Genomic DNA, 27,619 nt, shown 5'->3' on the forward strand with positions numbered 1-27,619 from the left:
CTCTAACCACAAACCACTGAACACCCTACAAAAACCTCTGAACCCCCTACAAAAACTTCTGAACCCCAACCACAAACCATTGAATACTCTTCAAAAACTTCTGCACTTGAAGACACTGCTCAAAATGGCAATTGTTTAGATATATAAATTATAAAGTACAGAATGCCAAAATTTTTAATAAAATTAAAAATACGATCTAAAACAAAAAAAAGAGTTCATAAGTATTGTATCTCATGTTTAGAATTATAATAAAGATGTTCATAATTCCAAAAAACACATGTCGGTAAACATATGTATTCAAAGGAAACGTATCATACGCTCATATTTTTAACTTAAATTGTTCAAAATACTAAAATATAATCAAATACAGAACTGTTCATAACAAAATACACAATTATCACTAAAAAAAATCAAAAGAATATGAAAGCTACATATTTCGAAACTCAAACCTAGCCATGGTGATTTAGATAATGAAATCTCATCGGAAAATAATCATCTCCGTCGTCTTAACCACCTTCTCCTCGACGACGACGCCATTTTTAGCTTCACTACTTCATTGTTAAAACTCCATCCATTAACAAAGCTTCAAATCGAAGGTTGAAGAAAATAAAATTTGAATTTAATCAATAGTAATGAAGGAATTCAATCTATGGTGATCAACAATGGTGATGAAAGAATTTAATTAAAATGATAATGAATGAATTCAAGAGAGAGAAAAATAAAATAGAGGAGAGAGAAAATAAAAGAGAAAAAAATCAGAAATTAGGAAAGTAGAGGAGAAAAGAGAAGAGACAATATACTTTTGTTGGTGGTTCACATAGAACTAGATGTACCATGGTGCATATTATAATTTGCTCAAACCCCATTAAGAACTATCAATGAATTGGGCTAATGACCCGAACCAACATTGGCCCAATAGTAGACCTTAGGCCCATGACCCACAAACCTTTTTTTTTTTTTTTTTTTTTTTTTGAAAAAATAAATTAATTAAGAAAGAAAAAAGCAATTAGCTGAGAAATCCTTGAAATTGTAGAAAATTAAAAATTACTAACAGGGTTTAGCAATTTCTGGAACGAAAAAAGATGATGAAAATATGGCCATTTACAAGAAAAGGAGCATCTGGGTTTTCAGCTGCTTCCACCGCTAAAGAAGTTACTCATGGAATTGATGCTAATGGCGTCACTGCTATTGTTACTGGTATTCTGTCTTTTTTTTTTATATAAGATTTCTTTTTTGGTTGAATGTAATGCAACTATAAAATTTCATGGTTCTAAAGTTCATATTTTTGGGTAATTACTTATTAATATGGAGTACTATATGATTTGACATACGAGTACTATATTTCTGTAAATTTTAATTTATGATTTGTTTCTGGAATTTAATATGATCAATTTTAATTATGTATGTTCCTATTTTCGGTTTAAAATTTAAATATGTAATGGATTATGGTGTAGTTTAAGAAACATTTTGGTTTATTCGGTGTCTAATTTACTTACTAGAGATAGAGATAGATGCGCGGTAGAATCCAAATCAACAATATTTTGTAATACGAAGTACTTGAACGAACCTGTGCACTTGTACGAGATATATCCAATTTGCAAAGTACGAGTAACATAATTTGACAACATAGCAACAAAGTTGTGTTGAAATGTTACTCCTTTATTTGTATACATAGTATAGGACTAGGATTTTTAAATCCTCTAACTCTAGTCTAGTTAGTCTCGTGAATAAATTACGATAATTTTAGCATAGTCCGTATGTTTAGGGGTATTATTGTGTCAAGGGGTATTAGTGTTGAGCTTGAGCATACTCAATTGATCTCTATGCAATGTACTTGTATATAACTATCATTATGGGAGTACCGGTGCTATGACATTTGGGCTAACTTATCAAACTCGTATGTACACTATGAGCTCAATTTAAGCTTATTTTGTTGTCACTGATGCATGATTCTTGATGGTGTGTTAAATGACCGTCATCTGCTAGATTGTTCTTACTAACATGATCGAGCATTTGTTAGTTGCCTTCATCACTTGATTTTGAGTTGGGTGAAAGGTTATATTTCCATGTTTCTGTGAAATAGTTCTGCTACTATAATCCTATTATGCTTTAGTGTGTAATGTCAGGAATAAATTAGTATGCACTTTGCTGGTTTAGTACTTGTATAACATATTATATATATGGTTGAATAATCATGGTCTTATCTATGTTGCTATGATTTCATTTTATGACACCAATGATTTTAGGAGCAACAAGCGGTATTGGAGTAGAAACAGCACGTACACTTGCCTTGCGTGGGGTTCATGTTGTTATGGCTGTGAGGAATGTAGAAGCTGGCAAAAGTCTCAAAGAGAAAATACTGGAAGAAATTCCTGCTGCTAAAATTGATGTTATGGAGTTGGATCTTAGCTCATTAGCATCAGTGGAGAAGTTTGCATTTGATTTCAAGTCCTCGGGTTTGCCCCTCAATATTCTCATGTGAGGATACTGAACTGATTAAATGTTGACCTGAGCACTTGACTTTTTCCAAGTTAAAAGATTGAATTTCTAGAACTTGCAAAACTACTATGTACTTCTTTGAACTTGCTTACATAACTTACATTGGAGATGTGTAGTCCAATTGCTTTTTTGTGCAGCTATAACTTATATTTTTTGAAGTATTAGTGCTTAACGAACTCGTATTTTTTGAAGAAACAATGCAGGGATTATGGCTACTCCATTTCAGTTGTCCAAAGACAACATAGAAATTCAGTTTGCAACCAATCATTTAGGTGAACAGTCTTTATAGTCTTATTGCTTTCTGATCCCTCTCCCTCCTCTCTACTTTCAGGCCATCAATGAGATTCGCTGTTTCAGATCTATTTTTGGTTCTTCTCTTATTTCCTTGAGTGGTTCCTGACTGCTTTAGAATGTTAAGATATATTTCCACTTGATGCCAAGGATAATTGATTGATTACAGACTATAATCATGTAAATTCTAGGTCATTTCCATTTGACAAATCTGCTATTGGATGACATGAAAAAGACATCCCGTGAAAGCAACAGGGAAGGAAGGATTGTCATTGTTTCATCAGAAGCCCATCGGTTTGCTTATAGTGAAGGAATTCGCTTTGACAAAATCAACGATGAGTCAGGGTACTAATCTCGTCTTATACTTGAGAACTCATCTTTGCTGTAAACTCTAATATTTTGATCGTTCATGTTATTTCAGTATGTCAATGGTCTGCTGAGCATAGGTTTATATCATATGTGCAAAATACTGGGCTTATGACCGTTTTGTTGCTAAAAATGCAGGTACAACAACTTGCAGGCTTATGGACAGTCAAAGCTTGCTAACATTTTGCATGCAAATGAGCTTACCAGACAACTAAAGGTACTTTGCCCATTCAGCTCATGATTTCATGCATAAGCCTTTATCATTTATCCAGTACCAATTTGTTGTACCCCATTTCTCTATTAATTTAGGAGGAAGGGGTTCAGATAACTGCAAATTCACTTCATCCTGGATCCATCACAACCAATCTTCTGCGTCACCGCAGTTTTATCAATGGTAATTTTAAAGCTTTAGTCTCAATTTGGACTTATACCTCCTGGCAAAACATGTGACTGAGATCTCCTCATTCATTCTATTATAAGCCAAGCCTGATAATTAAAACTCTGTAAATAGTGTAAAGCATAGGTAGAGATTATTAGAAATAATATTATGGTCCTTCCAAAAGTATTTTTGATACCAATACAACAATGTATATTTCATACATTAAATCAAGGTTTTTCTTTCAATGAAAAGAAAATTTACTAGTAATTTGCAATGGAGTAATTAATCATTTTCAGTTGAAGTTCAAGAGTATTCATACTAACATATACTTCGTCATTTTTGATCTATTAAATATGAAGTCGAAACATTCTCCAATACTAGACCATATTTCTGAGGAGATGATGTTTGTATAAACTATATATTATTTCCTTGGTGGCTTGGTTGTAATCAATTCTATATGCTCACTGTGCTTTAATGCAGGACTCATCCACTCTCTAGGGAAATTTGTGCTTAAAGATGTTGAGCAAGTAATCTTCCCGACCCTTTATTGACCCTATATTGCAGAGTTTTATACTTCAGAATTCAGATCTATACAACAATCTCTAAACTGTGGTCTTGGTTTATATGACAGGGTGCTGCGACATCATGTTATGTGGCATTACATCCACAAGTGCAAGGAGTAAGCGGTGAATATTTCATGGATAGTAACATAGCTCAGCCAACTTCCCAGGCAAAAGATGCTGTGCTGGCAAAAGAATTATGGGACTTCAGTTTGAAGTTTACAAAATCCTAGCTTCAAGTTAAGTTCAGTTGGCGGTGCAGTTTATATCTATGAGCTGTTTTGACGTCTAGCATACTGAAGATACTCTCTATAAGTTGAATGAGCTGTAACTATATCATAGAATGGGGACTTTTGCCATAGATTTCAAATGCTTACGAGATATTATTCAGCAATATTTCTGGCAAAAATAAATGAGATTTTCCATCAATATGCATATTCAGTAGGATATGCAACTGAACCTAATCAAATAATACAAGGCGTCATAAGCTAGCCTAAAAATTTGGGCTGTTCACTGATATGTACATACAGCAAATTATAATCGCTAAACTAGCCTAAGAAAATTATCTAGCTATCCACTATGTTGCTCCTTGCACGAAGTGAATCCCAAAAAAATCCGATCTTCCTTCTGTAAGCTTGGCCAACCCTAGAATTTCTACTTACATCTATAATACTACTCCAACTGTACATAAATCATTCACCCTGCAATACAACAAGCCTTCTCCCAATACAAGACTGTCAAAAATTTGTCAAACAATACAGCATGAACTTGACAATTAGAATAACAGGGCCTAGGTTCATTTGAGATGATCAATCATGAGTTGCTGAGATACATGACTGGCCAATACTGACTGTCAATTACAAATTTCCCCTGGATCACGATGAATTCACCTCTGGAATACCAGATAAAGTTTCTAGCTTTGTTTTGCAGAAGGGGTTACCACTGGCATATAGACTTTTTTGGGACCTTCGATAAGGAAGAGAATGGTCCAAATGCTTAACTGGGAAAGCAACATTGCCACTGGTGCAAGCCCTGCAAGGCGTAGATGAGCCAGAAGCAGTCTGAGGGCTGGATATGGTAGAAATTCTTCTGTACATTGGCTGTGATGACTTTGGATGCAAAAGAGGACTACCAATAGGAGAAACTGGACATGATATATGCTTTGGCATCGGAGTGTTCCTGCATAGAAACACAACAGTAAAAGAACTTCAGCATCTATAGAAAATATATACTCCATTTAGAATCAATTGTCACTGAATTTATCTCAAGCAGTCATAATTGGGCATTCATTGTGATTTCAATATAATGTTCATTTTAATAGTTATCTCCTTCCCATCATCACTTCACCACCCCAATTAAGTGGACTGCATGGTTATGTTTATAATACGGATATGTATTTGTTACACCAATTTAACTCATTGGCCATTAAAAAAATTACAAGCAGGATCAAGTAAAGGAAATACCTTTTTTATCATTGGTGATTTTTGATCTTATGAATGATACATACAATAAAACAAGACAATATTATAATGTCTAGAAATCAATCAAAGCCTTAATCCCATAAGTGGGGTCGGCTACATGGACCAAATTTGATTATTCCGTGTAGCCATCGACCAAAATCTTCCTCCTCCATCTCTTACAATCCAATGCCTCATCCTCATGCAAATCCATATACTTCCTAACTCCTTCCAACCAAGTCATTTTCGGTCCCCGTCTCCCTTGTTTAACCCCTCCATGGCCCCACTCTTCCACTTTTCGTACCGGTGCACCCTTGGGTCTCCGTCTTACATGCCCAAACCATCGCAGACGACTTTCTCGTAGTTTGTCTGCAATTCCTGCCACACCTAATTTCTAGCAAATAGCCTCATTTCTGATTTTATCTCTTGGAGTGTTCCCGCACATCCATCTTAACATGCGCATTTTCGTAACCTCCATCTTTTTAATATGCTCTTTTTTAGAAGCCCAACATTTTGTACCACTGATCTTATGGTCGTCCTGTAGAATTCTCCCTTCAACTGTACGGGGATACTTCGGTCACATAACACGCCGTGGCCGCTCTCCATTTAAGCCACCCCGACATTAATCTTGTGGGTCACGTCTTGATCAATGGCACCATTTTTTTGAATGATCGACCTAAGATATTTAAGACATTCACTCATGGTCAAGTCCTTTCCATCCAAACTCACCACATCATTGCTTGTCCCCCTATAAGTACCAAAGCGGCATACCAAATATTCAGTCTTACTCCGACTTAGCTTGAATCCTCTAGATTCCAACATTAGCCTCCACTACTCCAACTTGGCATTATCCCCATCTTTAGTTTTATCCACCAAAACAATACACCATGGAACCTCATCTTGAATTGGTCTAGTTACTTCATCAATAAAGGATTTTAATAATCTAGGTGTATTCAATCCAAACTCCTAATATAATCCAACCATGGTTGTAATGTGCATGAAGAATTTTGAGCATTAAGGCAAGATCACAGCACAATCAAGGGGAGAGAAAATATGAATTAGAACGAAGAGAATCGCATCTCACACTGAACAGAGGAGACTGACATGTTAATATTTTGAATATGAATTACAAGCCACTTATTTTCTTGTCCATGTTAATAAAGCCACTCTCATATACTTCTTTTGTTCTTTTAATATTGCAACATAGGGGAGGGCACATTTTCTTTTGTAGTGGGAAACAGGAATAAAAGAGAAAGGGGAAAAAAAATGCAAATTGCTCATATGATTGTAAGTATAAACTATAAACTATAGAAACAAGTGTTAAAAGGTAAGGGTATATTGGGTATTTGCAGTGTAAACATACATATTTGTTTTCCTATAATGGGTATGGTGCAACACTTGTGAAATTTCCTTAATAAGCAAGTGCATTCATTAATAATAATCAAGATGCTAAGGTGATCCAAATCACACTGTTCAGTTATAAAATAAATGCCAACTTTCTAATCACCAGAAGGCAGAGAACGCAAGGAGAGAAGAAAGAACCTGGATCTAGATCCATTTGTAATGTCCCTGGACAGCTGCACAGCCACTCCTTCCAAGTCTGAGCTTGAAATTGTTTTCGCGTGACTCATGCCCTGTAATTACCAAATATTTAACCACATATAGAAGCTTCTGCAGGCAACAAATATATAGTAGCAGAAAATCTTTTGATCAACCAAATCACAATCAAAGCTAATTGCATATATGTAGTATGATTTGTACTAGTTTCTCTCCTTCAGGCCCTCTCATATAAGTATATAGCCCTGTGAAGTGTAAACCAATCTCCCCACCATCCCCCCCCCCCCACCCTGCCAACCAAATTACATGCAATTCGTAAAGAGAGAAAGAGGGATAGCAACTTTTTCCATTTCTCAGCCATGTACATAGATATTCTCAGTGATATAACCAAGTTGACATAGTGAAGGTATGCATGCTACTTACGGAAGTTGAGCAGAAATCACATATAATAAAGAACACATTACCTAGGGAAAAGTTTCAAAACATATCCGTCTTTATTAAAAAATTACTAAAGTTTTACTCCAAGACATTGGTCAATTTACGTGCAAGGATATCAAGAAACAGAAAGTTGGAAATCTAGCAGGATAGTTAAGCAAATGTGCAAGACTTACATTCATCTACCAGCAAAGGAAGGAATCTATTATGCCTAAGAAATTCACATTACCCTCCACTAAAATTTAACCATTTATTAAAAATCCAGTACTTTCAAGCTGTTTCATGAACTTTGCAGGACAAAAGACCAGAACATGGTGCATGAAGCATATTAACAACACTGGACATCCATAAACAATGCATATTTACACACTATTGCGACAAAAGGAAGCCTTCATACAATTATGTAGTTTTTAGCAATGAGCTGTCATGTGATATATTTCCATCACTACAAATTTCATACCTTATATTTTTCTGCATCACAAGGTGTATAGTGCGGCCCAAGTGGATCTAAACTTATTGAGCCTTTTACAGGTGAAGTTACATTTCTGACGAAAGGATGCCCCAACAGCTGGATAGCAGAAGGACGATCTCTCGGGTTTCGCTGCAAACATCGCCGAATAAAGTCCTTTCCTTCCATTGAGATATGATCGGGGACTGTAGGAAGTTCTTTGCTGTTCCCGATTTTGAAGAGAGCTGCAACCTTCAGAACAAACCAAAACAAGAATGATTAAACTCATATAATGACGGGGGGGATCCAGAGAGAGATCAAGGCACAAGTACTACTGTCGCAATTAGTGAAATGATTTTATACCCTCCAAACTATCATTTGAAATTGCTACGATGGGAAGTGGTACAAACAAGATCATAGTTCTGAGACGAAACATGCAAACATCAGTCATTAATTAACACCTCATGCCACTCACCCCTTCATATTGACTCCAAGGAGGTTTTGATGTCGCCATCTCTATTACAGTACATCCCAGACTCCATATATCAACAGCAAGGTTGCACCCATTCGAGTTCCTAATTACCTGAAGTAAAGCAATATTGATGAATTCTGGAAACCCTGGTCAGAGCTCAAATTGAAAACCAGAACAAAATATCAAGTGTGCTAACCTCAGGAGCCATCCAGTATGGGCTTCCTTTGAATGAAAATGGACATGACTGCCCAGTGATCTGCAATATTGTCAGATAAGTCTTTCAAATCAACAATTTATGTACAGAAGACACGGATACAATCACAACAGGTCGCCAACCAGGATATTCTAAACTAACCTATTCTTCTTTCTTCAAGTCTATCTTGACATAAATCATAAAAGGATAACAAGACAATTTATTGTTAACTACTTTAAGATTTTGCTTCATATGTAAGGGTAACAAAACAGATAAGAATACACATTGAGCACTGGAGTTACAGAAATGAGAAGTGGAGTATCTACTTACATGTTTTGCCATGCCAAAATCTGCCAATTTAACCTGCCCACTTGGGTCCACAAGAATATTGGCTCCTTTAATGTCTCTGCACAGCACATACCATCAACAGACTATGAGAAGTAGCTAGTTTAAATATGACATACTAACCAAGCAAGTAAAAGCAGATGAAAGCAATAAACTTTTTGCGACGTGAACCTGTGAGCAGTGTTTTTAGAGTGCAAATACGCAAGTCCAGACAAAATTTGGCGTGTATAGCTGCGGATAGCTGATTCGCCAAGCTCACCATATTCCCGAAGAATTTTATATATAGAACCACCAGAGACATATTCTAAGTATATATACAGTTTGTCATCAACCTACAGGAGATTGGAGCCTCGTATAATGTTAATATAGAACATAATCCCAGATCAGAAAAAGAATTATTTAACTCAGCAGGATGAGATAAAAGGAAAGCAAAAGAGTTGAGTTTGCAGCGTAGATAAACCATAAGCATTAATACCCTCACAAACAAGGTTCTTAGCAATATATACCAAACAGAAACAATTCCAGCAATTTTTTTTTTTTTTGTTGGATGCCTTACCATATCAGAATCAAAATACTGCACAATATTTGGATGTCTAAAGTGGCTTAGCAGAGTGATTTCCTGCAATATAATCAACATGCACAACAATATCTTTAATGGAAATATAAATCAAATGAAACAAGTACTAAGGAACATCTATTCCGTTATAAATGTATTTTTTTTTATTATACATATAAAGGGGGAAGAAACTATTTTGTTCACCCGTGAAATCTCGACAATTGACATAGGCTTTCTTTATATGTTTATTTAATTATTTATTAACACAAATAACATAGTGAAGAGTGAAGGCATACTTGTCTTAATTGCTGTACACTTTCCTTTGACTTGGAATCATCAGAGAACAAAGTAACTTCCTTCATTGCACACATCTCGCCAGTTTCACTAACAATCAGGAAATGGTAAATCAATGAAAACAATTCAAGAAGTCATATTAAGCAAGAATTACGATGAGGATTATATCAATAAACATAACTGAACAGATCATGTATGACCAGAGCCCAAAGTAAAGCAGGAGTAACAAACAGATGAGATAATAAAGTGTTAGAGATTCAAAGAATTCAACATAAAGTTGCTATATTGAAGAAACTTCCACTACCAACCATATTAACTAATGATGCAAAACATGGCAACTTCAGTTAACAAACAGACAAACCTGTTAAAGCCCAAATAGACTTGACCGAATGTGCCACTTCCTATAAGCCGTCCTTTTTTCCATTGTGAAACAGGGCTTGTTGACACTGCTGGTCGAACATGGATTCTTGGATTAGTAGGAGTATTTACTCCTACATGTGAAGATGAAAATGGACAAGAGCTGCAGGCTGTTGCAGGTGGTAGTGGTAGCTTGTGACTCTCAGGCTTTCCTTCACCAAACCTATCCATAGGATGTAATGGACTCACAACGCCGTTTTGTATGTAAGAACCTCGACTAGGACTAATCATTATAGGGCTTGGTATTGGAGAATACTCTGGTGTACGCCCAAAGAAAAACTGATCTGAGACAGGATTAAGTCCTGAAATTTTTTCAGAACCCAAATTGCAGCAATGTTCAGGTCCAACCAAATTCATATCTGAGCATGGTGTTCCTACACCAGAACTGGATCTGATAACTTGTTCATGAGTACAAGCCTTTACTGGGCTTCGTGAAGGACTTGAAGTGTAGCTGTCTGGAGCACTGAAGAAACCAGCACGAGGAGCAATCTGCAGTTTGGTCACTTGGGCACCAAATGATCCTTTTTTGGTAGATTTCAAAGGAATATGATCACTGATTGGCAGGTTAACTTGCTTTAATTGATCCTTCAAGATTCTTCGAGCAATGATAGAGGAATGATCCATGTGCCTTCATACATAGTTAAAAATAAGAATTCTATCAAAAAACAAAAAGACAAGCAATAGGCATCATTAAAAGATTTAAACTATCCATTTGGCATCATATACATGATGAAAAAGAAAACGTTGGTAAGATATAGCCTACCTGGAAGGGCTGCTGATAGCTGTTGCATTTCCACTTCCATAATCGGAAGCCTGTGGGCTCAAGAACTGGGAATCAGGCTGATCATTTGTATCAACTGAGCTATTACTAGAGATGGAGGCAGTAACAGAATCTCCCCAAGCATCCACAGCAAAGGACTGTTCACGGTTATGTTCATGTCCAGAGAGAAGATCAGAATTTGGCAAAGTGTGAGAGCATCCATTTAACTCCAAGCTCGATGGGATATGTCCAGAAAGAGGATGTCCTACTCCTACCCCTGAAGAATGCTGTACAGGAAGAGGAAGAGGTTGAGCATGAGGTTGCTCATACAAGCAATGGCAAGGCGAAACTTGCAATGAGGATAATGCAGAATCTAAGTGGGGTGATCTCTTTTCTGAGCAATCATCTATATAATCCTTTCCTGATCCTACTACACCACCAATTTTCTTCTCTTCCGAACGAATGTTTAATTTCCTTTGTATTAAATCGATAAAACTTCCTCTGTTTGTCTTTCGTTGAACCTTTTTGGATGACGAATTGCCCCACCACATAGACATATCTATGTGCAAATATACACCAGCAATGTGCTACTTGACTTAAGTACACTCCCTGAAGAGAGATAGCTGTGACTTAAATGTGAAAAAATGGATCTATTGAAGAGAAGACAGATGCCACTCTAGCAAAAATGCAACTTCAAATGCCCGATGATTTCCAGACTTCCAGCATGATTTGCAAAGAATCTGTTCAGAAGATTTAGATATTAATACGACAAACATACATACTGTCACATTACAGTAAGACAGCAGAAGGGGGGACGTTAAGGCAGATTCAATAGATCCTATACAGAATTGCTTAGTATGATGATGGCATAATATAAACTTCGTGAACAAAACAACTGTCAATCGAATCATTGGCCAAGAAAGGCAACTGAATCGACATGTTTATCCTCATATCAACACAAACACACACATAACGTTGAAACTAAAGTATAAAGGTCTACAAACAAAGCAACTTCGGAGCTTTAATACTAGAAGATTAACACCATTAATTAAAAAACCTCCCTTATTCGTCACTCTCATGTATTGTAGAAATATTCAGAATTTCAGACTGTCAAATCATAGCAAAAGGCTTTCACTCCCATGCACTTTTTAACAAACTCAACACTTCAGATTTCGAAACAGTAAAAAATACTCTTCTCAATCTGCTTGTGAGACCTTTGACACACCATTAAAACTAATCCCCGGGAATCCTCAATATTTACTTTCACAAACATTCTATAAATTTTCACACAAAGCAAAATTAATCTTAATTTCGACAACAACAACAACAACAAACACCTATGTACAAGATTAGACTAAATACTCCAAAAATCCCTCAAAGGAAGGAAATTTTAACTTAATTAAATAATTACCAATTTCAGTGAATTGATACTGAATCAAACTCTTAAGTGGCTGATTTTATGATCAAACTAAAATTTATGTAACCTAAATTACAAAGGTAAAAATTATCATGCTTATACACACTAATTCGGTATTTCCTAACACGCACACTAGCATGTCTATTATGTTCCCGAGTACACCTAACCCCGGATTCCGGGAACACACAAAAAAAAACATAACATTTAACACTTACCTTAACTAGTTTGTGAAATGAATAAAGCATTAAAGCCTAAAAATGAACCTGTTATCAAAATCACATCTTTATCTCAGCATCCTTAAATTACCCAATTTACATTCTTAAACAAACATTACATTTATATATAAAAAATATTACACCAACTTAATTAAGCAAAATAAGTAAGCACAACATTGACGAATTCCAACATAATTAACCCTTGAAATTAATAAGCAGACTAAGTCAGAAAACAAAAACAATCATCATATAAACCTTAATAATCGAATTAATTCCCAAGTCAAATAAACATCAAAGTAAATCAAATAACCCATGAATTTATATTTTATTCACATGTCAAACATCAACTCGATCAAAACACTTTAAAAATCCAACATTTTTAATATAAATTGAAAACCCAGAAATCCAATTAAATTACCCAATTTATAGAAGTTATAACATTTGATAAACAGTGAAGAACAAGTTACCTGGTGATTGTAGAGGAGAGAGAAAATTTGAGTGTGGTTTTTTGATTTGAGAAGAAGAAAGACCCTGACCCAAGAAATACGACAATTATAAAAATAAAAATAAATTGAAATAAAAGGAGAATTTTGACATCATCTACTACGTTCATTGGAGGATTATGTGACGTCAGGTGATATTAACCAACGGTAGAAGAAAGTGAAGTGAGTCACACATAAAAGCATTAATTTGTCTGATTAATCAATAATCATGTTTTAAGTTATAAGCTTAAAAGTTACAAGAAGCTTGTGAAATTAAAGTATTGTTTAAATGTTTAAATTATTCGGCTGAATCACGTTAATTGTGACTTTTTCATACTACTACGGATTACGGAGTACTTAGTGTATACTTGCTCCTATTAAGTTAATGTGACCTTTTCTTACCACGGATTACGTAGTATATTAAATATTAATACTTGTATTAAGTAATGTTCGGCTGTAATTGGTTAAGCTAATTATATAATTATAGATAATGCTATATGTAGTATTAAGGGCTATGCATAAGAATTAAATAAACTGTTGAAAATTATACGGAGTATAAAATTAGGAATTTATGACAAAATCACGCGTAAATCAGTATAAGTGATTATTTTTTATGATTTCCTAACTATGCACGATTTTTAGTGTGTATTTAATGCTTAAATGTAGCCCTAAGGGCTATGTATAGCATTTTCCTATAATTATATCTACATATTTTGTATTAAGTTACCATACATACGAACTTTTTTTAGGGTCTGTTCTGATTTACTGAAAACAATTTAAGTGAACTGATTGGAGCTGAACTGAACTGAATTAGAATGAGCTGAAATGAATTGTTTATGAGAGAAGGAAATTAGAAACTGAACTAAACTAAACTGAAATTAAGTCGAAGAGAACAAGTCCTTAGTCACCAAATACAAATAGAGAACTTTGAAATTTACTTCCTCCGTTTTTTTTATTATTACACCATAATTTTGGCATTGGGAAAAGGTAAGAGAAGGCAAGGTAAAAATACAAAAGTGTCCATATAATGTAAACATAGACTAAATAATAAGAGTAAAATAAGGAATGTTGGATATTTGCAGTGTGAACATAGGAAAATGATGCAATATTTGTGAAGCTTTTATAAAAGGCAAATGGTGCAATATTAAAAGAATGGAGGACGTATGTTTGTAAATTTTCAATTGAATTCTTTGCAAGTGAGGTTACACCACGAAATGTCAACTTGTATGGTAGGATTTTTGCTCTTTTTCTAAGGATTTAAGTCTTTCATTAGATTTAATGAAATTAAGACTATTAGGTCATGTATTCATGTGTCTCTTCCCTTGATATAAAATTGAACTTTAATTTTTACTAATTCTCTATAGGTTTTTGAACTGATTGAAATTTATTTTAATGAAACTAACTTATACCTAATATTATTTGTTTAAGTAGAAGTGAATAGAGTTTAATCTTCTCCTAAATTTATATAATGACAAAAATTTTCTTTTATGTCCTCGAGAGTCAAGATCAACTAGCTTCTTTCCCACCTTTTAGTTATTGAGGTCACCTCATGCATTAGTTGTGTGATGATCATGCAACCCGGATATTTTGGTGAATACAACTTCTTTATTATTTAGGACCAGATCAAGGAACCAAATTCTTCTTCACATTATGGCTCCCTAATCGGAAGAATTTCTTCTAGTAAGACATGTTGTGATTCCAAGGGCGAATGAACTAGCTCTTTCGGAATGGCGACCACAAAATAATATTCAAGGATCTATATAAGTAATTCGAAAGGTAAAAGAAATTATTTTATATGATTATAAGATTCACCTTGTTAACAGCAAAAGATTGCTTTTGGAAGTAGTTATACACTTTATACCTCAGGACTTTTTCTCTTTATCATGCTAACAGGTTGAACAATAGAGTCTACCTATGGCAAGTAGATCTTTTTTTTTTTTTTTTTTTTTTTTTTTTTGTAATGTACCATCTCAGCCTTAATTTCTACTATATCATATTTTTTAGGGCACACCGTACCATAGATGTTAGAGGTAACCACACTATAAAGCAGAAAAACTCTAAAAACAACTCCGTAAATGAAATGAGTAATATGAAGGTTGATTAATGAGAAAGGTCACTGCAAAACTCGCTAAAAAAGATATTGAACATGTGAGAGAATTTGAACGAATTATGGGATTTGTCATTAAAAAATACGGAGTACTTGATGTTAAATTGCATGGTAATGTTTAATAGGGTGCTTGAAGAGATATTTTCATTCAAGCTACCCTATTAAGTATACAATTGGGAAGATAAAATTGAACTATAAGCAGAAAATTTTGGAGGGAAAATAAAAATAACATGCAAATCATTATGAGTTAATGTTGTGTGATAATTTTGGTAGTCTACCATCGAAAAGTTAAAGTTACTAATGGTAATTACTCACAAGTTCGTAGATAATAATCTAAGTTACAATTATCAAAGCATTAATACATGTATACTATGCGTTTAATTTCTTTTACGAATTTATTAATTACTTTTGATTTGAGTATTAAATTATGGAGAATTATTTGTACCATCAAAACTTTGGTTGTTTCATATAGTATGTCTAATAAGATTAATATGAGGTCAACACATTTTTGGTATTAATTAATACGAAGGGAGTAATTTAATTGAGTAGGGGAACACTAATGATGTCTAATAAAACATACTCCGTACTTCGTAAGAATTTACAAGGAAATATTATGATAAGATTATTTAAAAAAAAAAAAAAAAAAAAAAAAAGCCAATTTTGGAAGAGTTGGAGAGCAAATTAAAGTAAAATAATTCTCCAACACTGACAATATAATCAGTGTGGTGTTTTCAAAAAAAAAAAAAAAAATATAATCAGTTTCGTCATCGCATACGACGACGTTATAACCGCGTAGATGTCAATGCATGAAAAGAAAATTAAAAGGTCAATTTATCAAAATTTGTTGTGTTTTTAAGATCACAATTAACAAGAAATTGACTCATGCAAGCGTAACCGTAGTCCTTATCACTCCATAATCTTCTAATCGTACTTAATTAACATTGACACTACTACTTTACATCACTCTACCGCGTTGAGTAAATTACTTGCTAGCTTCTGCATCAAGCAACCTCAAATACTTGACTTGGCTACTATACAACTCGGTCAATATGTGTGCTACCTTAGAACTTAGCCTTATAATCTTTTGGAAATTTTGACATTTGCTATCACTAAAAACACCGTGCTTCACATTTACTATCGGTTTAATCTTTTTTTACTTTACTACCACGCAAATCATACTTTGTTAAAATTAACTACCTAATGCCTTATTCCGTCAAAGCTTGGTTCGTGGAGGCAGATGCACGATCCGCATGGTGCATCTGCTCCAAAGTACAAAAAGGCGGAATGAACATGCACGTATATAGTAATGTACATAGGCATATAAAAGAACATAGTGTTCGTTTATAATGTACATGGACATATACATAAAAGAACATAGTGTTCATTTATAATGTACATCAGATTTTTGTGCAACAATTTTGTGTATTATTTTTGTATAATAATATAATTATTTTTTTTGTATAATGAAATAGATAAATAGTACTTTAATTATTTTTTTTACCATACATTAATTATAAATCATTTCAATTTGTTTTACCAAAAGTTCACTTTCTCTCTCCAAACAAAACTTCAAACCCATTTAAATTCCTCAAACCTCAAGCTAAGTTTCAAGAAATTCGAAATTTTGAGTCCAAAAATTGTTCAAGATGACAAATAAAAACGAAAGGTAAGACCAAATTCGACATTCATACTTGTTTATTTGACATTCATACTTGTTTATTTTGAGTTTGAGTGTTTGTTTTTTATAAATTTGATTGAAAATTGTAATATTTGATTTTATTGGGAATTAATTGCGATCTTGATGTTATTTTGTTGTTGCAATGAGAAATAAAATGAAGTTCTTGAAGAAGATCGACCGATTAATACATTTTGGAAGAAGAAAGCAAGCAAATAGACAATTTTAGAATACAGTAAAATGTTCTTTTTTCATATACTTACATGATGTAAATAATACAATGTACATCAAACATATAACCAACATTATAACATATATGTTCATTAGAATATAATACAATGTATATTATAATACAGTAAAATGTACTTTTTTATATACATACATGATCATTTATACCAAATGTACATTTACTATATGAATAAGTTCTTTAATATTATCATGTTCTTTACTAACATTACAATTGTTCTTTAGATTTACAAAAAAAAACATATAAAATTAGATGTTCTTTATAAAATAGCTATATGTTCTTTACAAAACAACTATATGTTCTTTACTGAACAACTAAATGTTCATTCCGCCTTTTTTAAAAGAAAATCGGATGCACCAAGCATGGTGCATTCGCGTCCACAGAAAAAACTTCATTATTCCATTAGTATTGCCGTTATTGGGGCCCAACCACCGTCAACCACCCCACTGCCACCCCCTCCCCTCAACTGCCACCCCTCCTGCCGGTGCTCACAGCTTTGGCCGGCACCGGCGCCGGCGACTACACCCCTCTCCCTTTACCCTACATACGCAACCAACCCCTCTTCGTTTTCTCCTTCTTGCTGCCCTGACCACAACCCCCACCCAAACCGGAAACCACCCCCTCCCATTACCCCCACCGAAATCGGCCCCCTCCCCGTTCCCTCCACCGGAATCGACCCCCCCCCTTCCCCTACCCTTTTCGGCCACCCCTAACCTAAAACCACCATAAGCGAAACCCTAAAACTTGTTTAAGGTGGTTTCGAGCTGGTAGGGGTGTCATTTTGGGGGGGGGGGGAAGGGGAGGGGGGTCGATTCCGGTGGAGGGAACGGGGAGAGGGGCCGATTCTGGTGGGGGTATGGAAAGAGGGTGGTTTTCAGTTTATGGTGGGGGTCGGGGTCGAGGCAAAAGAAGGGGAAAAGGGAGGGGGTGGGCTGCAGCGTTGGTGGGGAAAAGGGAAGGAGTGGGGTCGCCGGCGTCGGCCGAAGTTCTGGACACCGGCCGGGGGGTGGGGGCGGCTGACATGAGGGGTTAGCAGTGAGGGGCTAGGTTTTTTTTAATTAATTTTTTTTTTAATAAACTTAACGGAATCCTAACAGATTCCGTTAAGTGGTAGTTAATTTTAACAAAGTGTGATTTGGGTGGTAGTAAAGTAAAAAAAAAAAAAAAAATTAAACCGGTAGTAAATGTAAAGCGTGGTGTTTTTAGTGGTAGCAAATGTCAAAATTTCCTAATCTTTTTGCATGAAACGAATTTGTCTTATGATAGTTTAAACATTTTTCTTATCAGAATATAAAGTTTTAGATGATAAGTTGTTGCGACATTATTGAGAACGCGCGCTGTACTAACTACTACAAGTATTTATGGAGTACTCCGTAATAAGAAAGAACATGTATGTCAGTATGTGATATGAGATTTTTTTTTTTTTTTTTTTTATTTTCGGGGAACATTTAACATAAGATGTGGTATTTATTTAAAGAGTTTAGATCAGATTTAGACTCTAATTTTAAAGTCCAAAATCTTTAAGATTGGACTTGAACTCAACCTCCTAAAGCCCAATAGCCCAAATAAGTCTATAATTTTTTCTTACTAGTAATTGTTTGGACACATAGATGTTGAAATTGACAAATATTTTTAGGGCATGTTCTCTTCAGATTATTTTCAATTCAGTTCAGTTCAATTCCAATAAATTCAGTTCAATTCCAATAAATTCAGTTCAATTCAATTTTTAATTTCCTTCTCTCACAAAATATTCAGTTCATTTCAGTTCAGCTCCAATAAGTTCAGTTCAGTTCGATTCAGTTCATTTCAACTCAGCTCAGCTCAATTCAGTCAATCAAAACAGGCCCTTAGTTTTTAAAATTGGTGGTTTTGAAAGATTAGGTTGTTATGCCTTCACTTACAAATGACTCTAAAATGTGAGAGGTTGTTATATACACCCGGATGTGCCGTATACCCATGAGTATTTGTTCCCATTTTGATGATTGCTTTACATTTTATCATTAAAAGAAGAGCAAAAACTAACCTTACTGAAATGTCATGTCTCCTTTTCTCCATTTATCCTATTAATGTTGAATATTATTTGGAAGATACCAAGCATCTTGAATGATTATGACTTGTACATATATGATTTTGCTTATTTTCCCCTCTCTTTAATTTCTTCACTTAATTACACTCTACTTTTTTTTTTTTTTTTAATTTACTTTTCTCCAAATGTTATTACCTATGTAAATATCATTAACAAAGTAACAATTGATGTAGAAATTGAAATCGAAATTTGAAACTTTGACAAGTTAGCTGGGATCAAAGATGATTAATTCTTATGCCTTGATGTATTTGTACTTTAAGAAAAGGAACTAACTATTTGATAAGTACTTTGGGTTTTGGTATGAAATATTTGGCCCAAACACAAGCCTTGCCCAATATGGGCCATCAATTTTTCCAAACATCAATTTGACTCAACCCAGCCCAGCCCATAATCACCTTTACTTTTGATCTTAATTATTTTCTACATTAAGTACGTATACTCCCTCCGTGTTTTTTTAAGTGACACACTTTGACCGACACGTAGTTTTAGGAGATTTTATTGACTTTAATAAAATAAGATGTTAGTAGGGTAGGTTGGAGGAGTGAGAAATGATAAAGTAAAAGAATGTGAGAGGAAGTGGGGACCATGAAAGGAGTGAGAAATGATAAAGTAAGAGATAGTGGGATGAAGATATATTATTAAAATGTAAGGAATTTCTAAAAGAGGAAGTGTGTCACTTAAAAAAAAAACGGCCGTTTAAGGAAAGTGTGTCACTTAAAAAAACACGGAGGGAGTATATATTTTCTCCGTTCTTTTTTACTTGACCCGCGTTGACTTTTACATTATTCACCACCCCTCTTTTAAGCGTCTTTTGTGAATAATATATATAAAAAAACATATTCATGTGGGATCTTTTTAAATTCGTCTTAATAAGTACTATTATAAATATATACTTCGTAACTTTTATAATTTTTACTTCCGGAGATTTAAAGTTATTGGTTGTTAAAGTTTTACATTGACAAGCGTGATAGAAGAAACAAGTCAAGTAAAAAAGAACAGAGGAAGTATTTCGTACTTTGTATAGGTTTAGAGATTTGTAAAGTTTAGGAAATTTTTAACTAAGAACAAAAAGCAAATCTGACTTTTATTTACAATTTTACAACATACTAGTACAAGGATAATTAACATTAACACTTTAACATTTTTTTTTTTTTTTTTTTTGAAAGAGCAACCTTAGTTTTAAATACTTACTAGATTAGGTCCCGTGCCATGTACGGTAACTTTCATTGTTTATTATTAGTTTAATTATTGCATAGTATTAATTAAAATAATTATATTTTTGTTGAGTGTGTATAGATGACATATAAATACCAAATAGTTAGGAAAATATTATTGCATAATATTAAATATTCTCTAAAAACCTTTGGCACAAAAAAAAAAAAAAAAAAAAAAGGCAAGAAATTTTTAAAAAGAAGATGATACATGCATATCATTTCTTGTTTCACCTTTAATATAATATAATACAATATAATATATAGTTATAGTTATAGATTTATGAGTTAAAGTCAATTTGATGCAATATAACGTGTGTGTGTATATATATATATATATTAATTTCGTATTATAAATTAAATCCATTTGATTATAATATACTATAAAAAAAATCATTTTAAGCAAGTAATGTTGATATTACTAATAAGAATCTTTAATTTCTATTATAATATATAAATTAAATATATATAATTTTATTGTCTTAAATAAGCTGTTAATCAAAAAGTTGTAAAAAGAAAAATCAAGTTAAAATATATTTATTTCAGGAAAGTGGTTTTTGGAGGGAAAAAACGAATTATGTTATTTATTGATTGATTATACCTATCTTACTATTTTCTTTATAATAATTTTATGATAAAAATAAGTAAATAACTAACAAAAATTGTCCATAATCCATTTCTTTTCAAATGTTCGATCTCTTTCTATTCCTTGAATCTATTCTGATGCTAGAATTAATTATGTATGATTAATGTCATCGTGGGCCCATGGCGCTTTCAATGTTACAAGTGTAAACTATTGTAAAGCTAATTTAACCAATATTAATTACATTATTTATTTTGACACAAATAATAATGCCATTATATAAGAGTACTCCCTTGTTTAATTAGAACAGTCAAGGCATCAACCATGCACGACCCATCTACCTTATAAGAGAAGCGTGTCTTAATAATGTTTATACACCACATCTACCAAGCTAAGAGGAAGAAAAGATCAACTCGGAAGATAGTAAAATCCACATGAATTCTGCGAAGGACTGGGAAACTAGGGAATGAAACTTTCAGTATTACTTCCTCCCATCCGATCCGATGTAATCGACCTATTATACATTATCTCGTATCGGATTAGATTATCAATCTATTCTACTTTCTCCAATCCAATCATTAATTGAACTGTTTTGTCGGTCATTTAAAATTTCAAGGCACGATTATTTGACCTCTTTTTTTCCTCAAAAGTACTTTTTGCCAAATTTAAATGTCATTATGTCAATACAATAACAAAAAAAAGTCTTTAATCTACAAAATGTAGATGTATAATAAAGTTTAACAAGCTGGTAGCATATTAATATTTGAAAGAAACATGACTCAAATATGTACAGTACAAATAAAAGCTGTATATATATGTGTGTGTGTTAAATTGTCATAGAGTACGTACACATTTGACATTACAAATCAAGAAAGCTATAGTCATAGAATAGGTGAATGTAGTTGGAGTATAAATCATTCATGTGTAAAAATGCAAAACTAACCACATGATGAGAGGCAAATAGAACAGCAAATTGGATAGCAAATGTGGGTTATTTAATTAGTGACAATATGAATATCATACCTTGTAATAACTCTAGTTTAATTCTCATTCTTTTCTCAGATGCATTAGGAATTTCCCTCGTAAGGAGGGTTTCCTAATGCTTTTCCTTTTTCTTACTTCTAAAAAAAAAAGGAAAAAAAAAACACATGATGAGCTAGTAAGTAGTAACAAACTTGATGCAAATGAAAGTTACACATAAATATATAATATATTCATTTAGTATTACCATAACAATTGTCGTAAATCAAAGTAAGTAAATGTCGCTTTATTGGTTCATAAATATACCAAATGTAACAAACAGTATTTAATGCTTATCTTTTGTTCTAAATGTGGCATCGTATTCACAGTCTCCACCCCCCAACTAGACCCGCGTTGCCCAAACAAAAGTAGCCTTGCTCTAACCAACCTTTTAAGGCTAATCAATTATACTTGCCTCCAACCAATTTTACTTTAACCCCCCCAATTATTCTGCCGTACTTGTAACTTTTTGGTTAATTTTGGCAACTATTGGGGACAAGTCTCTTGGGTGGACGTCCATCACTAGCCCATTCTTCAAGAATAAGGTTAGTGACATTTTTTGCTCCACCTTGTGGCCTCGTGCCACGTTGAGCCGGTGACGGAGGAGCACCGCCGCAACAATCGACTTCATTTGTAGGTATGCTAGGTCTTTCCCTAGGCAAATCCTTGGGCCTGCATTGAATGACACGAACTTAAATGAGTCTTGCATCTCCATCTTTTGACCGTCTGTTGATAACCACCTTTCAGGCCTGAACTCTAGACAATCTTCACCCCATATGAACTTCATGCGGCCGGTTGAGTAGATTGAGTATGTGATGGCTGAACCCGCTGGCACGAAGGTTCCGTCAGGAAGCACGTCATCGGCGATGACATGCTTGGAGTCCTCGGGGACCGAAGGGTAGAGCCTTAGTGTCTCAGAGAGTGCAGCCTTTACATATATCAATCGGTCAACTTCTTCAAACCCTAGTGGCTCATCGGTCCACTTAGCAACATCGCTGCCACGTGTCTCCATGAGAACGGTGCAAATTTCGAGGAGGATTTTTTCCTCAACACGTGGATTGATACTGACAAGCCAGAAAAACCAGCTAAGTGCCACCGAAGACGTGTCTCGTCCAGCTAGGATAAAATTAAGTGCCACCTGTTGAAGGAATTTGTCCGAGTAGGACTCCTTTTTCTTCATAAACCTAGACAGCAAGTCATCATGGGTCCCATTAAACTGCGGATCTGTCAACTCTTGCTTACGTGTATTAATGATATTTGTCAAATACTTGTCCACGTGTGATACACTTTGCCTTAAAACAACTTCCATACCCAAACCGAACCATTTTCTGAACCGCCAAATAAACTCGGGCAAAATAAACCGCTGCAACGTAGCCTCCGTGGCCCGATCGAACGCCATTGCAAAACCATTTTCGGGTAGACCGGGGGTAAGAGTTTGAGGATCCTGACCAAACGCCAACCCACAAATATTATCAAAAGTGAGCCGGAGCAACAAATCTTGAAGATCAACCGGTTTACCCTCAACTTGAGCCTCCTTCAATATCGGGACAAACCGGTTTTTAATCGCCCGGTTCACCCACCGGCCCATAGCCTGCCTCAGGGTCCGGGTCGTAAACTCCAACGCGGCGGTCTTCCTCTGAAAAAGCCACGTGTTACCATCAGAATTAAAGATCCCTTCTCCAAGCAAATCATGAAAAACCGCCTGCCACGTAGGACCCTTAGGGTAATTGTCGAATCTACCCTTGAGAATATGCTCAAGATTTCTAGGATCACACGTGACAGTAACCAAACCTTGCTTGCGCGCCAAAAAGGGCACCGCACAGATGCAAGTTTGGTACGTGCCACCACACGTGCGGAGATTCTCCGCAATCCACTCATGCATACGGTTTGCATTCTCTATCAACCCCGGCAAACTCCCCACCAATGGCCACACCCTTGGACCGCTCAACGGCCGCTTGATCGATCGAAACCAGATCAAGTAGGCCGTCATCAACGATACAATCACCAACATCATAAATGGCTCCATAATGTAATAATTAACTAACTATCTCTCAATATTATTATTATTACAAATAATCTGCGGGAGTACCACGTTTATTTATTCTTAAAATAACTGTGTGTACTTCCGCAGCTAACTTAGCTCCGCCCCTGGTAACAACTAACCTCTTTGATATATGACTAAATGTATATGAATGATGAAGCGGAGGAGAGGGAATAATGGAAGTAGTGAAGGAGAGAGAATGGATGAGTGATTTATAAAGAGGAGGAGAAGAAGGAAGAGGACAGATATGTAATAAATAGGAGGGTGGAAAAATTATTTAAATTTTTTGTAAGGAAAAAAAAAAAAAAGAAAAAAAAAGAGTGAGATTGTGCATGGGAAGTTAAGTAAGTGAGAGAAGAGAGTGGAGTGGGAAGAGAGAGTGACCAGCTAAGAAGACAGCAAAGAAATAAATGCCAACAGAGGTCGTTGGAGACTTTAAGTTAAGATGTACAATAAAAACCATACCATAACCATAACCATACACACACTACCTCTACTCTTATCATATACTATTATCAACTAACCAATTCAACAATATTATCTACTTCATGGATTTTTCTACATTCACTATATTCTTTACTCCTTTTTTTTTTTTTTTACACTTTTATTCAATTCAGCTAGATAGCTTATATATGTAAATACTACTTTTAATTTATATACTACTAGTACGTAGCCAATTGACGTGATCGAATCACCTGTTGGTACAATGGTGCATTCATTTTATTTCTATCAGCTAGAGCGTGTCATATTAAATAATGTATAGGTGCATTTTATACACTTTCACCTGATTATTACCTGTAATTATTTTTATCTTATTTGAAATTATCTTACCCAATTCCAATTTGTATTACATTAAACTAACTAATCTCAATTGGACATTAGAATTTATTAAAGTTATTTTTTTTTCCCACAAAACCTTATGAACAAATCTTAATTTATTAACCTTTATCTAGACTTTCTATTTGGTGAATTAAGTGGAAATCAAGTAAATATTGAAAAATTAATGTTTTTTGTAAAAACTTTTGTACAATTTTATTTTCCTAAGTAATGTTTGCAATCAGAGAATTATCTAAGTTGTTAAAGCTAATAAAAGGAGACATTTTCAATGTGAAATTAAGGATATTTTGTCATTCCTTATACGAGTAATAATATCGGTATTTAATTACAATAAATATAACAATTGTGAACCCCTCAAAAATATATATATATATATATATATATATATATATATATATATGTAACAATTGTGAACATTTTACACGTATAGATTGAATCATTGATTATTGAATGTGTATCTAAGTTACAATTTATGTCTATAGACTGCAATTCTGGGTGTAACCAGTTTTTCAGGGAATTTATCTACATGTTTTGCTGTATCATATCATCACTTGTACATTTATTGTTTAGCCACGTTCAAATGTGAAGTATAATGATCATATAACAATATTAATGTCATATATCTTGTCACTCTTAATCTCTAATTTAATTACTCGTACTATTCATGTCATGACTCATGAATCATCAGTTTGCAAATAGAGTATAATGTAGCAAGTACACTATGTATAATATATATATGTAAAAACGGTGAGATTATCTTTAAAGTTGATGTGAATGAAGTAATGCATATTAATAAATAGATGTCTAAAGTTCGTATGTATCATTTTCATAATCTTAAGTGCAGCAGTAATAAGGTTTATTTGGGGACGAAAAAATGAGAATTTTTTTTACTTTTTATTTTACTGTTATATATATTTTTGAGGTTTAAGACTTTAAGGGAGAGGTTACGAAGCATTGGAACCTAAATTAAAATGTTAATCATATCAACATTAATGATAGCCAAAAACATCAGCATCATGTAGGAGTCCTTGCTTTTGTCTAGATGGGACTATAATTATTGAGTAATTATTACTTGAGCATTCATTCTCCATTAGTTGGAAATTAATAGTCTTAACTTTAAGTGTTAGTCATCTTTTAATTTCCTAATGTAGGATCGAGTTTACGTTAACACTATTACACGGAACAATAACATAATTGGATTGAGTTAGAAAAAAAAAAGATGGTTATCATATACGGAATTATAAGATGATATAAAAATTCTCACATACTTCGTACATTTGAGTGATCTGATTATTTAAATATATTGGTATGTTGTTATTTAATTGTTACTTTCTCTATACAATGCAATTTTTGTAGATAATCAACTGATGTCAACTTACATTTTCAAACATGTCTTACATTATTCAAATTCAATCAATAATCCTATTTATTGTAGCCCTAATAACTAATTTCGCCTCTTTTATTGTTGGAGTGAAAAGGATTAAAAGTAAGTTTAGATTAACAAATAAAGTACGTGTACATTTACATTCACAATTTTATTATGCATGATGCATGTGGACATAATTAAACAACAATAATCGACTAGAATAGGTTCATGTAACTTTACAAGAGTAGTGCGTTTCTTTAGAAATTTCTATTGTAACCCTACCACACCATTGACCATGCCATACCATTTAGCAAAAGGTATACTCTATCCATCAAAGTCAAAAGTAATCTGATCCAACCCAATTTTAAATCACAAGACTCATTCGCACTGCGTTGGAAAATGAACCAAATAAAATTGTATGATTCTTAAATAAAAGGGGCACTCCACAATCCACATATATATACATACACTCACCCGTATCTGCAGGGAAATAAAGAAGGGAAGATTTGGGAGATAAAAAGAAAGCGAAGTAAATGCGATTAGTTGAGAAAATACCAAAATTGCTCCTAACAGAAGATAGCTAAATTTGGGTGTCTTTGTCAACTCGTACATATATATTTGTGTAACAACGAACGCTTCCTCATTATCACGGGACTTCTTATTCTATGTTTCGTAGCCCACCTTTTTTGCATCCCATCTATTACTTTTACTTCCCCTTTTTAAATTATATATGCAACACCTTTCTAATTGTTTACATTTGATAATCAGACCTTATTTTTGGATATGATATTTACGGACCACAATTATATTTGTACTACATTACAATATTACTATGTAATCTCTAGTTGTGAAATTCTTCCTTATTCGACATTATTACAAACTCGTTCTTGTGTTATTATTATATACTTTGAATGTTGTATACACACTTGTGAAGTAATGATAAATCTATCTAGGTTCAAGGTTGGGTGAGAAGTTCAATCAAGATATGATGATAGATTTGATTTATTCTGGCATGAGTGGTATTAATATTTTGTTTTATACTTCGAGTACAATACATATGGGAGCGTGTATACGAGAACTATAACATTGCCATTAAATTTAACAAATTTAGATTGACTAAATAAATTTGTGGTTTAGTTTTTGAATAAGTACCACTTCTAAAAAGAAGATGATTAAGCATTGTACTCGGTGTTACATATGATTATATGAGATTTGATTGTTTGATTTGTTCAAGAGACGTACAAGTTAAGATTTTCATCACCGAAATATATACTTGTATGCCTAGAATTTGTACACCCTATGT

The 27,619-nt window shown here is 34.0% G+C and overlaps 2 protein-coding genes and 1 pseudogene across 2 annotated transcripts; 1 reads left to right on the forward strand and 2 right to left on the reverse strand.

Annotated features, from left to right (window-relative positions):
• Nucleotides 1-1,037: 1,037 nt before the first annotated feature.
• Nucleotides 1,038-4,469, forward strand: LOC145567725 (short-chain dehydrogenase TIC 32, chloroplastic-like). The gene is made up of 8 exons (XM_081627089.1): nt 1,038-1,197; nt 2,247-2,478; nt 2,692-2,771; nt 2,982-3,135; nt 3,295-3,373; nt 3,466-3,550; nt 4,016-4,062; nt 4,167-4,469. The coding sequence occupies exons 1-8, from the start codon at nt 1,083-1,085 to the stop codon at nt 4,326-4,328; spliced, it is 954 nt and encodes a 317-aa protein (XP_081483215.1). The 5' UTR covers nt 1,038-1,082; the 3' UTR covers nt 4,329-4,469.
• A 9-nt stretch (nt 4,470-4,478) lies between these two features.
• Nucleotides 4,479-13,193, reverse strand: LOC145567724 (mitogen-activated protein kinase kinase kinase YODA-like). Its single transcript, XM_081627088.1, has 12 exons — nt 13,129-13,193; nt 11,033-11,769; nt 10,214-10,897; nt 9,855-9,942; nt 9,559-9,621; nt 9,174-9,334; nt 8,988-9,063; nt 8,661-8,720; nt 8,468-8,575; nt 8,005-8,244; nt 7,095-7,186; nt 4,479-5,274 (listed from the first exon to the last, which is right to left on the reverse strand). Exons 2-12 carry the CDS (start codon nt 11,584-11,586, stop codon nt 4,971-4,973), a joined length of 2,430 nt encoding a protein of 809 aa, XP_081483214.1. The 5' UTR covers nt 11,587-11,769; nt 13,129-13,193; the 3' UTR covers nt 4,479-4,970.
• Nucleotides 13,194-22,243: 9,050 nt separating this feature from the next.
• On the reverse strand, nt 22,244-24,339 carry LOC145567727 (cytochrome P450 86A22 pseudogene; annotated as a pseudogene).
• Nucleotides 24,340-27,619: the final 3,280 nt, after the last annotated feature.

The sequence above is a fragment of the Chenopodium album genome, chromosome 11, assembly GCF_948465745.1.
Source record: "Chenopodium album chromosome 11, dcCheAlbu1.1, whole genome shotgun sequence".
NCBI lineage: Eukaryota > Viridiplantae > Streptophyta > Magnoliopsida > Caryophyllales > Amaranthaceae > Chenopodium > Chenopodium album.